Genomic DNA, 13092 nt, shown 5'->3' with positions numbered 1-13092 from the left:
ATTACATACATTCCATAATATTTGTACATTTTGATCATAACATCCGATATTGAAAAAAACATTTTTTTTAAATAATTGGAAAAAAGGATCACAAACAGAAAAAAATATGCGTATCTTGTATGGAATTATTCAGAATTGCATTTGGAATAAACCTATACATGTCTTGAGTGGTAGCCTACTTTTTGAGTAATTTCACCAAAAAGTTGTGATTTTGGGGATAAAAAAATATTTTGACTATTTAGATCTAGGCCTAGATCTAGCACTAAAAAATATTGATTTCTCAATTACAGTGCACCGTCAATTTGCGTCCAATTGTATCAATATTAAAAAGAAGAGTCCTACACTTCTTTAGTGAGCAAAATAATGATACATTTTGTTGTGTAAAAGTACTAAGACTGGTGTCTAGGCTATAATTTGGGCTTCGCGATAAAACAAAGTCGAATAAACTACGAAATCTTGTTTCAAAACTGAATCAAAACTTCCGATTTTCGGTGGAAACGCTTGACCCGGAAGTCAACATTATATTATGACCTTTATTTTAACATGGATATGTGGATTGGAATAGAAACCAAGCTAAAATTGAACGTCGGTTCTCGAGCCGCCGGGGGCGGCTTGGCGTACTGACGGCACTTGAGCCGCGCCGCCCCCCACGGCTCGGCGTAGCGAATGAGTTAAAGATCCCTTAGTGGTCCAAAATCTATAAGAGTAGGCTTCAGCCGCCACCCAAGCAAAATTCATTATTTCCTACCAACTGAAAAAGTTTGATGTGTCCCTCGCACTCATATGACCTTATGCAGTTGCGAGCGCCTTAAAACACTTACCAAAAAAAAAGAAAGAAATGTAGTGCAGTAGTCTCCGCTTAAGATCCCGGTGCTCAAGAGCAAGGAAATGGCGGGATTTTTGGCAAACGGGATCTTAGCCGACACATCAAGGGAAGAATCTTCTGTTACCTGTGTTAAGGTCCACAACCGGTAAAATGGTCTCTCTTCACTCTATGATAAACTGATGTGACCCTGGGTGGGTTTATGACGTATGGTCAGCAAATCACAGTGCCATTAGGCATGCCATTTTCACTTAATATCATATCGTGAGCCTCAAGATCTACGAATACCCAGTTGCCCTTCCCCTTTACCTGTCCAAAATTTTAGCTTTCCATCTTTGACCGAGTTCCCACGCCTTTGTCATTACGCACCATTACGTGGTGACCACACCAAGTAAAGATCAGTTTGTCTCGCAAATTCGTGAGTAGAGACAACTGTAGCAATGGTCAGGGAAGAGGTCACAGTTCGATGAGATCCTGCCTGGAGCGAACTTGTCAGCCCTACCAATCCAACGAGTGATGTAAATTTAGGTGGAGAGCTCAGATGCGCATGCGATGTTTGGGGAAAACAAACGCATTGGTCAGTTCACACTTCGGAGTGATCCTGTTGGGGGCAGAAATTGTACCCTTTCATAGAGTTTTACAACGCTTATGTGATCACATTCACGAGAGTGGCTGATCTTTGACACATTGAGCAGTTCGATGATCTCAACTTTTCACTATTGGCGGATCAGCTGTGCCCGCCCAGGTTTTTGTTCCATAAAAATGATTATCTGAAAAGTGGGATCTTAGCCGAATGTAGACCTTCAGAGTGAAATAGAGGGGGATCTTAGGGGTGACTTTTGTGTTTAAAACAGCGGGATCTTAAGCAAACTGGTATCGTAAGCGGTGAGAACTTAGGCAGAGACTACTGTACTTGTTAGTAGATGATATTAAAAAAGGTACCAGCCACTGGGGAAAAAAATCATGTTGCATGCCCCAGGGACAAGATGCTAAGAAGGACAATATTAATACACTTGAAATGTTGGCTTGTGTGTAACATCCTAAAAAAAAGTGCAACATATCTAAAAAAAAACAATTTTAATTTTAATTTAAGAAAGCAAGAACCCTCACTTGAGCTAATATCTTCAGCTGTTGCTGAGCTGTGGTCACAGGAACCGAGGAAGACTCACGCTCTGCTGACAGAGAATCTCCGAGAAAACCATCCGGGTGTATGAGGAAAGTGCGGTGTGGTGGACTGCCTTGAGATGTATCACACCACACAGACTGGTGTTGAAAGCTGTTGCCAGTCGGTACACCACCACTGGTTGTCTGAATGCCACTTGCTGCTGAGTATGTATAATCTGCAATTGTCCAAACATGCACATGAGTCATTACCTTACACTTCTTCCACAAATACAAAAGAGTACATGCTGTCCTCCATGGAACTGTATTGGAAAGGTTGACTGGAAAAAAAGGTCACGAAATCATTTAAATTATCCTTTAAAAGAGAACCAGTTACCAAGAAGTACAAAACCCCTTCACATGCCTTTGAAGGTACCAACTGCTATCAGCTTATCCAATCAATTAACTGGTTGATCCATTTGTCCATAACTTTTGAAAAACAAAAGCACTGTTTTCTTCAAAACTTTACGAAACAATAGATATCGACTGTGAAAGTCGCAAACCCTGTAAGTCTAAAAATAGTACAGTGGAACTCAGATTTAACGAGGTCGCTGGGCCTGACCTAAAATCTCGTTGAATCCGAGTGTTCGTTATAGCAAACATGAGGTTTTGTGCAGATAATTACAGGCATTGAGCAAGTAATGTATAAAGAGAAGTCACAAGTAGTGCCTGAAATGCCTGCATATTATGAGCTGTGTAAAAAAAGATTGATTTGTTCAAATGCACACGCCTGTGTCATCTCGATTGTTTACCAAAAAGTTGTGTTGCTGTGTGGTGTAGAGCCTAGCATACGGCAACTTTTGATTCCATAGACCAATGCATAATTCCTTACGTAGATCTACGTCAAGACTAGCTTATCATTGTAACAATGATCAATTGCCAAGGGAAAAAAAGACTGTGACGCGTTTGTGTCTGCAACATTCAACTCCGGACCGCTAGTGCCCCCCTCCCTCCCCGACACGCACACACAGCCACACATGTGCAGGCCGCCTATCCAATCCCGACACACGCCAGAGTAGACACATGCGCGTGCCGACAACGCATGTGTTAGTATGAAAAAGGGCGCTGATTGGTCACATGCAATCGGCTAAGTGACTAATGGTTCACGATGCAGGTGCAGTGGATGGTTTCCTGGAATAGATGAAGTTCGTTCTGAGAGAAAAATGAGCGAAGCCACGTCTGCGGGGGCTGTTGACCCTGGAAGCGACCTCGTTGAATCAGAGTTATTTTTATTGATTTTAAAGAAGAAATTAAAGGTGGAATCTATCTCACCTCATTGAATCCGAGTTCTTGTTGAATAAGAGCTCGTTGAATCCGAGCTCCACTGTAATATTGTTTGTTTTTTTATATTTATCATTATAGTAAAATTCACAGAGCCACAAAGCATGTTCTGTTCTGATTTAGGGACACAATAAGCAATAGAAATGCGTGTAACCATCAAATGAGCAGCCAGTGTATCCCTACTACATCTCAATATTGACGGTGCATACCGTGTAAGTCGGTTGAACGATACTCAGCCGTCCATGCGGATGAACATACCCAACGAAAAAGGAGCACTCAAAACTTGGTTTCAAGATGTTTGGGCGAGTCAAGTCATATGAGATGCCAAGAGATGGCAGAAGAAATAATATGGAAAATACACGTGGATGGGACTTTTAGAAGTAAAACCGTCCGTGACACCCACAAATTAACACTTTGCCATCATATTTTGGGGAAAATCAAAAGAAACTGGGAGGTAAACATCGACAATTGGCGAGATGAGGCAGCAAAGTATTAAAGAAAGAACAACAGAAGCATCTGTTTCGAGAAGACAGGCTCCCCAGGAATGGCACCGACAGAGCAGCAAAGGAAGAAACAGAGGGTGCAAAACTATATCTATCAACACAACTGGTTGGAAACAGTGGTACCTCTGAAATGCCTGAAAGAGCAGATCAGAACAGATAGTTCAGAAGTTCTTCTCCAACTACAGAGACTTTGGAGTAACCAAGTCTGTAAAACCTGGAAATAGTGAAGGTGATGCTACTGTCACCAATCTTCAAGTATTGTAATATCGTCCTTGTGGAACCTTCCTTTATGAACTAGAGCTCACGGATGACTTTAGAGCTTTGCATTTGTCAAGACGTGGCAAAATTAAATAGAGAAAGAGGAGCTGTAGTGAAACTGAAAATCCCAAACAACTTAACACAGCATGTCTAAAGATTAAAAAGACAAAATACGATCATATACAGTCCATGAAGCATATTGTCCTGTTTGATTCGCATGCATTTTATGATGCTTTACCATATTGAAATGGTAGCATTTAGTGGATACTAATTTTATCGTTTCATTCGTGAATCGCCAAATTCAACTTTTGTTCAAAATATTATTTTCAAATTCTGACCATTAAGCAAGCTGGCTTCCAACCCTGCCTGTCAGGGGAACCCAGGCTGAGAAGGATACAACATTCCAGCTTAAAGACTGAGATACTCTCTAAAGATTTCTCCCCAGGAACCGAACTCGAGACTCCTGTGTCGATCAGTAAAGCGTCAAACCGCTACACCACAGTGACTGACTCCAGTCTCATTTTTGTTTTGAATAGAGACATACAAAACATGACGATTAGAGTCATGTAGGTTTATATCATTGAGCATAGAATCTTTTCTTCTGATTTTTCTTTTTTTTTAATTCTAGAAATTGACCTCAACACTTAAACAATGTTAGGAAATTGGCATATTTGGGGGGGGGGGTTAAGCCAAACATGTAAATCTTATTTAAGTTATGGACAATTGTGATAAATTTGGTTTTATACAGACACTCATTACTTTTGTGTTTCCATTAATGTCACCCATAACTACATGTGTGTAGTCAAAGTTAGTTCAACAATGTCTAACAAGTAGTAACGGTGATGTAGAGTAAGGTAATTAGTACTTATAATATGCATAACAGGCTATAGTTTGTTCACTTTCTTCTGACAGCGGTTAAAGCAAGATAAAAATGAAATCGCTCTGTTCAATCTTCTCAGATCTTTGTACACTGGTCTAAAAGTTGGAGACCAACAGAATCTAAAAACCCATTTTTAAAGGTCAAGGTTCCGACACGTTTTCTTTGATGTAAGCCTAAAGGGGGTACAAAAAATAATGCGGGATTTACAGCAGAAACTTAAAACATAAAATTTGACATATTTCCTCAACACCACACTTTAATGTACACCAAAGAAACACGATTCAAGACACGGGGTGAGTAATTTTCAAGACTCACGTGGGTGGAGCACATGGAGACGTCAAGACAGCTGGGGGGATGAAATCGACAAGCTTACACTGAAATATGGAGGCAGGGTGGTGTCGCTGTCTCAAAATGAGCAATTTGAAAGCAAGATTACTGTAAGTCATTTATTTTAGAGATCCTGTCTATGCACCCAAAGAGGGACCAAAGAGAAAAACACTGTATCAAGATTTTTTAATAATATTTTTGTTTCGTTGCTGGCCTGCAGAAGTGCCATACAAAGATTCCTGAATGAGCTAGAATTTGTTTAATGCGGTCAGACAAAAGTGAGCAAACTATAACAAGACTGTGGGTCTTGTTCAATGTATAATGCGCTGTTGTCGGCCAGGAGAGTAAAATACCATTGTAAAGCACCAAGAGCGTGGTTTATATCGCAGTCTATATCAGTGCTTGCTTAATAAGTACCTTTTTTCTTTGTTTTGTGACTCAATATTACGAGCCTGATTTCAGAGATTCAAACCTTGGACCTCCATCACCCGTAGAGAGTGACTAGACACTAAACCACCTTAACATAGGTCCATCCTCTCCCAAAATAGAAAGTAATTTCTGAAACATTTCTACATTGGTTTTTGACAAAATCCTGGAACATTAATTGAAATTATTCATGTCATTAACATGTATTTTAAAACATTTTATAGGCGCAACTCGTGTAACTCTCAATTTTACATGAGAGAAGAACTTATTTAAACCGTGTATCTCCCTAACCGTGTATGTTGCTGTCAATTCTGAGACTGCAAAACGTGTAAGTCTGATTTTAAATAATCCAAACAAAATTTAGCCTTTAAAATTACATCTATTCAAAGATAACATCTTATTAGCGCCAGAAACGAAAATAGAACAATATGTTGGTTAAAATAACATTTATACAGTATTTTGTGTTTATCTCAAAAGAAGTATTTCAAGACTTAAACAGTTTGCGACTTTTACCGTCGATATGTATCTTAAGATTACACAGGCATCCTTTCCTCCCGATACACACAAAAATTAGTTCCCAACTTCCAAACTTGCATATCTTCCTTGATAACCATGAATCAGCATGTGAGCTTCAAGACAACAAAATGGAATTTGCTCTCAGGTTAGGACCATTTTAGGCACACTTTTCACTTTGAGTAGTTCCAGTGCATATTTTTGGTCACATGCTTGGACAATCATATAAAACTCCAGCTTATAGTATCAGTTTTGTTACAATTAAACCTTGTTCAAAAAACAAACTTTACACAAGAATGAAGTTGGCAGTACAGCGAAGCTGGGGTATAATGGAGTTTTAATGCTGTTCTCTGTTAAATAGCACCAACTACCTCATGTCAAAGGAAATGACTCTACCATAACTAGATGAAGGACAATATTATAATGAATTTTCAACACTTCCTTTTCTCTGAAAATTAAAATGGCCTCCAGATTTCCTGCACAAAATAATCACTAGCTCACAGAGTCGTGCATGGGAGAGAGAAAGATTACCACTGAGCGGCTGCAAAGTGGGTGCTGTGCATTATATGTGTAATGTGTACCTCACGGCACACCAGCAGTGGAATTTTAGATGCCGCAGGGGGTTCCCCGCCGAGCGCCTTATCACGTCGGGGTCACAGGGGTCAGCTCCCTGTCGCCGCTCTGTCTAGGTCGACTTAATTTTTGGTACTTTTCAACGTACAATTTAAGGTGTATCCTTGTATTTATGGTAATTCTCATTTAGTGCACCCAAAGCATGCATTTCTGCTCTTGAGACTCAAAAGAGAACGGACGTTGTAACTTGTCTGGTTATTTCGTTAGATGCACTAGAGTCGGTAATGCTATATTGTAATTTTTTTTTTGACTAGCGTGAATAAAAAAAATCAATATAAAAAAAGGCCTGGTCAAAATCTGTCGAACTTTTGGAACACGAACGACATAGCATTGGTGCAGATACTCAGAAAAGATGGTATCTACGCATATAATAGAAAGCTGTAATTTTGCAACTTTCTCAATTGGGCACACAATTCGCTATGAAGTAATTCCTCCAAATACAACTTTATGTGTCTAATATAATCGTGAATATTCGCATATTTTCTCTAAAGTTTATAAAAGTCATCATGAAGTTTCTCGATAAAAAGTACAAATCGTTTTTAGTGCTAGAATACATCTTCAATGTAGATCTAATACACGAACAGCATCTGTTACACTCCAGAAATTCCTTACTTTTCTTAAAACTCTAAGTCTAGGTTTTGTAAGTTGACTGAATAATAAGGATGACTTCTCGTAATTGGGTTATAAGAATAATTTCTAGCTTTCCAGGGACACTGAATCAGCACAGACTTTTCCAGCTTTATTTTTCGTTTCTATGACCATTTGCAATAACTGACAACGTGACTGATTTCTTTACATTCATAATTGTGTCCGCGCATATTTCCGACACAAAAACTAAGAATGAATGTGTTAGCTGTCATTATTTTTATTCCATACAAGAAGTTTATCTCTACCCATGTATTTACACGGTTTTGTGTTTTTTTTAATCGCTTAGATTCTATATTATATCTTTTTAGTTGTATGCAGGCTGCCACAGACACGGCATGATTCATGAACAAATGCAGAGTAACTTTCTCTTGTTAAATAGTAAAATAAGAGCTAACGCTGATCATCTTTAGTTAAAAGATGCAGATGTGCATCTTTCTTCTCTTATAACTTGACTATTTCTATTCGCGCAGATTCAAGATTTCTCATGGTAAAAGACATGATATTCGTAGTCAGTTTAACACAGATTTTGGAGAGATCTGTCGTACCTTTTTTTAATTTAAAATCATTTATTCATAACTTTGTAACTAAAATAGGACAAATTGGGTACTCTACAAAAACTTGTCTAGAACAAAAACTAAGGCACAGAAATTAACCATTCTAACGCAGAATAAATCTCAAGACATTGAGCTTTTAGTACATCCGTGTAATGGTTTGCTATGTGGGATGGGGAAGAAGTCATATTGTTTTAAACATAGTAAAAAATGCGAACTTCCTAACCGATACCGGTAAAGTCGCTTCAGGGCTCATTAACCCCCTGACCCCGAGCCGGGGAGCTCCGGCGGGCTGCTGAGTCACGCGAACTAAAAGTAACAGAATCAGGCGAAAAGTGACGTCGTGACCTCTGACGGCCATTTCACTGGCGATGTTGTGGGCCAAATTTACATTAGTTTGGTAAGGACTGTACAACTCAGGCAGATGGCCAATTGCAGTATAAAGGGGCAAATAATGTGTAAAATTTATTAGCGCTCGTTATTATGCCTTGGCAAAACCTGACAGCAAACAGGGCTGGCCGCATAATGGTGGTGGAATAACGAGAGGGCAATGGGAGGTGAATATTATAATGAGAATGTCTGTACACAAGCAATACTAATAGTATTACTAAATGAGATCGAAGGGACCCACCTTTCCAGGTGTACTGGGCTGTGTCTGTATTGTAGCAACTCAGAGGGAGAGAAACGCCTGAACTGTCGAAGCTAGTATCATAATTGATAACATTGCTAAAGGAGTCAAATTTGGAAGGGTCTTTGAGGTCATCATCAGAGGTCACCTGGTGAAAGGTTAGGTCAAAGGGCTCCATATGACGAGCAACGCTTTCCCCACATCCATCACCTCCAGCAGTAACTCAGTACCACAAAACCTGTTGAAATAAAAACGTTATAATTAATTTCTCTATAACTGAAAAAAAACTGAGAGGACTCGTAAGCATGAATTGACTGGAGACGATGATAATATATGATCAATACGTTTTAGTTTCTTTGTCAGTGAATTGTAATTGAAATGATAAGGAACAGATGACAAGTCTGTCTACTTTAATACTAAATCATGTGACTTTTAAAGTAAGGTAATTTACTCAATTTATGCACTGACACTGATAGAAAGCATCATGAGGTAAACCTATTAATCCTTGAAAAGCTTTTTTTTTTTTGTAAAGTGTTTTACGGCGCTCGCAACTGCCTAAGGTCATATGAGCGCGCGGGACACACCTAATATTTTCAGATGGTAGGAAATTTTTTAATTTTGCCCGGGTGGCGGCCGAAGCCTACTCTTATCGATTTTAGACCACCAAGGGATCTTTAACATCATGCGCAACTTGCACACAGGCCCTCCGAGATTTTTCGCCCTTGTCCGAGAAGGCTAGGTGTAGATCTTTCCTACCAGAAGATCAGGGGTGTGGCAGAAAGACAGCAGTAAGGAGGAGCCAAGGAGTAGCAGTAGAAAGGTTGCAGAAAGAGTCAGGAGCCCAGAGGAGGGGGCAAAGAAGGTGAGGGGGTGGGGGCAGACAGTGAAAATGAAAGGAGGTGAAAGGAGACAATTTTAGAGAAGAAAATTTTTTGGTCGCTACTCGGATTCAAACCTGGGACCTTTGAATGAGAGGCCAACACCATAAAATCTAGGCCACGAGAGCCCCTGAAAAGCTTTGAGAGTAGAATGACACAAATGAGTCACTGAGTGAGGAATACTAAGTTCACCAAAAATGCGAGTTTGGGGAGAGGAAAAGTGCACGCAAGCAGGGCAAAGTGTGAATTTCATTTCAAATTCAATGCCATTCTTTCCCCCAACCAGTGCAGACAAATGAAAAGAAATCTACATATTTGTCAATGTTCTTTCCTCTTTGGAAATTATATTTTACAATGAGGGCAGGTAATTAATAATCCTTTGGGAAAGTGGATCGTTAAGTTCAGCCTAATTTGGCCCAAAAATTTTTCGAGGGTATGGCTTTTCAAATAAATGTAAACCCCTTGGCCAGAAGAAAAGGAAATGAACGTATCTTTGTATCAGAAAAGAGGGGAGGTCACGCTCTTTATTTTGATATGGGGCGAAATGGTAAAATGACAAAGGAAGCTGTCACAATTCGTTTACATATTGGCTTAAATATTTCGAAGTGACTATTTCTCCGAAAGCTCGGGAAAATAAACTTGATCTCTATTTTTCCTTACGGTTTCCATTCTCGAGATTTTTGGGTTATTAGTCAATTAGTGAGATTGAGACGTCATCTTTCATGCCATTCTGCGAGGACAGGGAAGAAGCATTTTTTGTACCGAAGTCAAATTTCTAGACCTAGAATCTAGACACATTTTTAAATGTCTGAATATATCAGATACTCAGTTGTTGTTGGGGCAACATTCCCGGACTATACTTCATTTGAAAATGCCTTCAAAAGTACTGCGAGAAAACAAGAGCTCGACCTTGGCAGTAACCTATTTTTGCATTTAGTCACACCTAAAGCAAAAACTAAAATCCTATGTAAACCCCCCCCCCTCCCCCAAAGAACTCCCTTCACCCCCCCCCCCTCCCCCCTCAGACTTCTTGTCACAAGTAAATTTTTACTTTCACTCCCGCACACAGATGCACTGTTTCAGGGGTCAAACTGCTGTACTGTTTGCTGCAGATCACACATAAAGCCACTAAAACTGTCGCAAATCAATTATTTTCAAGACAATTTCAAATTTTACTGTAAAATATCAAATTATGGGTGTAAAAACAGGGGGGCATTGCCCTGTAACCCCCCAGATTTTTTTACCCCAGTGGAGCAGGTCCCCCCTGGAACCCCCGATTGGTCCAAAGCATGTCTATCTCGGTTAAAAACAATCAAATATTTCAAAAACTATTAATTTGCGACGGAAATGAAGTTGATATTCGTGTTCAGCGCATCAATATTTAGTAGAAAATGGACAACTGGTAGCTGAGTGTGAGACGGGAGGGAAAGTAAAAAAATACCCAAGTTAGTTTTGTTGCATTTGGCTTTGGCGTTTCAGTTTAAATTTAGATCTATATCTATATCTATATCTCTATATCTAGATTAGATCTAGTCACATGCCGTTAAACTTAGAAATAACGCATCTTTCTGATTGGCTGCTAATTTTAGTAATGTGATGTCATCACTTCCTGGGATACCCACATGGAACGACGTGTTTTCGGTAAGGCCCGCCCAGAAGTTCTCGCAAGATCAACTCCTCCCCTCTTCTCTCTCTCTCTGTCTCTTTCTGAACTGTCTATCGGTGTGGACGATTAAATTGACCAAAACAAAGTTAAAAAATGATGTCAAAACACAAAAGTAAATTAATTTGGTTGTCTACAAAGATGCTACGGCTATTTAACTTTTCGAATCGAGCCGAACTACGCGGGTCGCCATTTTGTATTGTCCGGAAATTCTCGCGCTACTCCTCTCTCTCTTTCTTTCTCTCTCTCTCTCCACTGCCCACAGACAAAATTGTACGCTTTTAGTAGGCTACAGTTGTAATGGAACGTTTGTTCACGGCACAGAATTCTACAATTTTTCTGTTATCACAGTGTAGAATTCTGTGGTTTAGGGTGAACGCGCACCGGGTGAGAATAGCCACAAGACTCGCCTGCACTATTCTCACTCCGGGTGATAATAGAGGTGGCCTAAGCATAATATACATCATAGACACTTCCATCTTAAGTGCCATGCGGTTGTCTATACTTAGACTTGTAGTCACGTGATCGGAGGGGTATCCTGGTCTGACGTCAAACAAGATGGGCGCCTTACCTAATAATAGTTTGCATCATTTCTACTTTTAATAATCGCATGTGATCTAGATCTAGAATAGATCTAGATCTATATCTATATTCTAGAAATCTAGATCTAGTCTAGTATCAATGTGAATGGGTTCTGCCCAACGTATTTAAAGTCCCCCCCCCCCCCCCAACCCCGCGTGAAAATGGACCGCCAACAAAATAGATCTAGATCTAGATCTAGATCTAGATCTAGATATCTAGATCTAGTTCTAGAATCTAGATCTCTAGAATATAAGACATGGGCGTGGGCCAAACTTTCTTTCACTTTCAGCGGTGTGCATTTTTCATTTTCTGCGGACTTTCTAAGTTTCAAAGCCCTCTTTTTCCGAATCTTTCCACACACAGAAAAGCTGTTACAGGAAAGGCATTACCATAGACCAGTCTGGTCCGAAGGCAAGCTCAAACGTGCAAACTACTCCAACAAAACAATACTGCATTCATTCTAAAGCACTGCACTGCTGAGAAAGAAAACCGGTATATCACGGTAAGATGAACCGATGATAAGTTTGTTGACATCTCTCATCTCGCATTCTCGCCTCGCGAAGAGCAACGAGAACGTGGCAATTTTTAAGAGTAGTTTCCCTTCGAACTTCGAAGTAATAACAGTCTCTGGTAATAACAACAACCAGAGACGCATCAACCAAAGATCCTTGCCAAATAGGCTAATATAATACAATGTTTATTCGCTAATTAGGCTATGGACTCTCCTCTTTTTTCGCGGCGCCACGCTCGGCATGGCAAGGTGAAGAGTAGGCCGGCGACTATGGTCAAATCTCCCCGAACTGCGTTTTTTCTTTCGTCCACCTATTCTCTGGTGAGAATAACCCATGAACCGCTATTCTCACCCCCCTCCCCCCGGACATCGACTGTGATGTAGGTCTAGATTTTAGATCTAGATCTAGATCTAGTATCTAGATATTTTTTTTAATGTAAAATAATAGATCTAGGCCTATAATCTAATAGTTGGGCCTGCTTCAAGCGTTCCATCCCATGAGATGAATTAAGGAGCGCTAATTGATGTTGGGGGAAAATTACGATGCAGACTTTTGAAACATGTTCTATGATCATCTTAACCAGATATTTGCTAAATTTAATGAACAGCAAATAGAGTAGATCTAATTATGATGTAAAAACATGTTTCCCCTCTCCAGTAAATAATAATTCGGAGTGGCTTGTCGCCCGATCTCAGTTGGGTAGCCTGACGCTACTGGCCCGGGGGGATTTCTGCACATGTTCCGTGTTGTGGCCCTCTACTTGGGGATTTCTCTGTCTCTGTCTCTGTCTGTCTGTCTGTCTGTCTGTCTGTCTCTCTCTCTCTC

At 39.9% G+C, this 13092-nt stretch overlaps 1 protein-coding gene across 1 annotated transcript in view; it reads right to left on the bottom strand.

Annotated features, from left to right (window-relative positions):
• The window catches only part of LOC101846517 (golgin subfamily A member 3), a 79660-nt gene extending 66975 nt beyond the window's left edge, over window positions 1-12685 (bottom strand). The window contains exons 1-3 of the mRNA XM_035971212.1: window positions 12145-12685; window positions 8636-8870; window positions 1934-2163 (exon numbers count right to left, since the gene is read on the bottom strand). Coding sequence (XP_035827105.1) covers window positions 1934-2163; window positions 8636-8810 — 405 coding nt within the window. The 5' untranslated portion in view covers window positions 8811-8870; window positions 12145-12685. The remainder of the gene's footprint in view (window positions 1-1933; window positions 2164-8635; window positions 8871-12144) is intronic.
• Between the last annotated feature and the right edge of the window lie 407 nt (window positions 12686-13092).

The sequence above is a fragment of the Aplysia californica genome, unplaced genomic scaffold (assembly GCF_000002075.1).
Source record: "Aplysia californica isolate F4 #8 unplaced genomic scaffold, AplCal3.0 scaffold00397, whole genome shotgun sequence".
Classification (NCBI taxonomy): domain Eukaryota; kingdom Metazoa; phylum Mollusca; class Gastropoda; order Aplysiida; family Aplysiidae; genus Aplysia; species Aplysia californica.
This window is presented reverse-complemented; position numbering and strand designations above follow the sequence as displayed.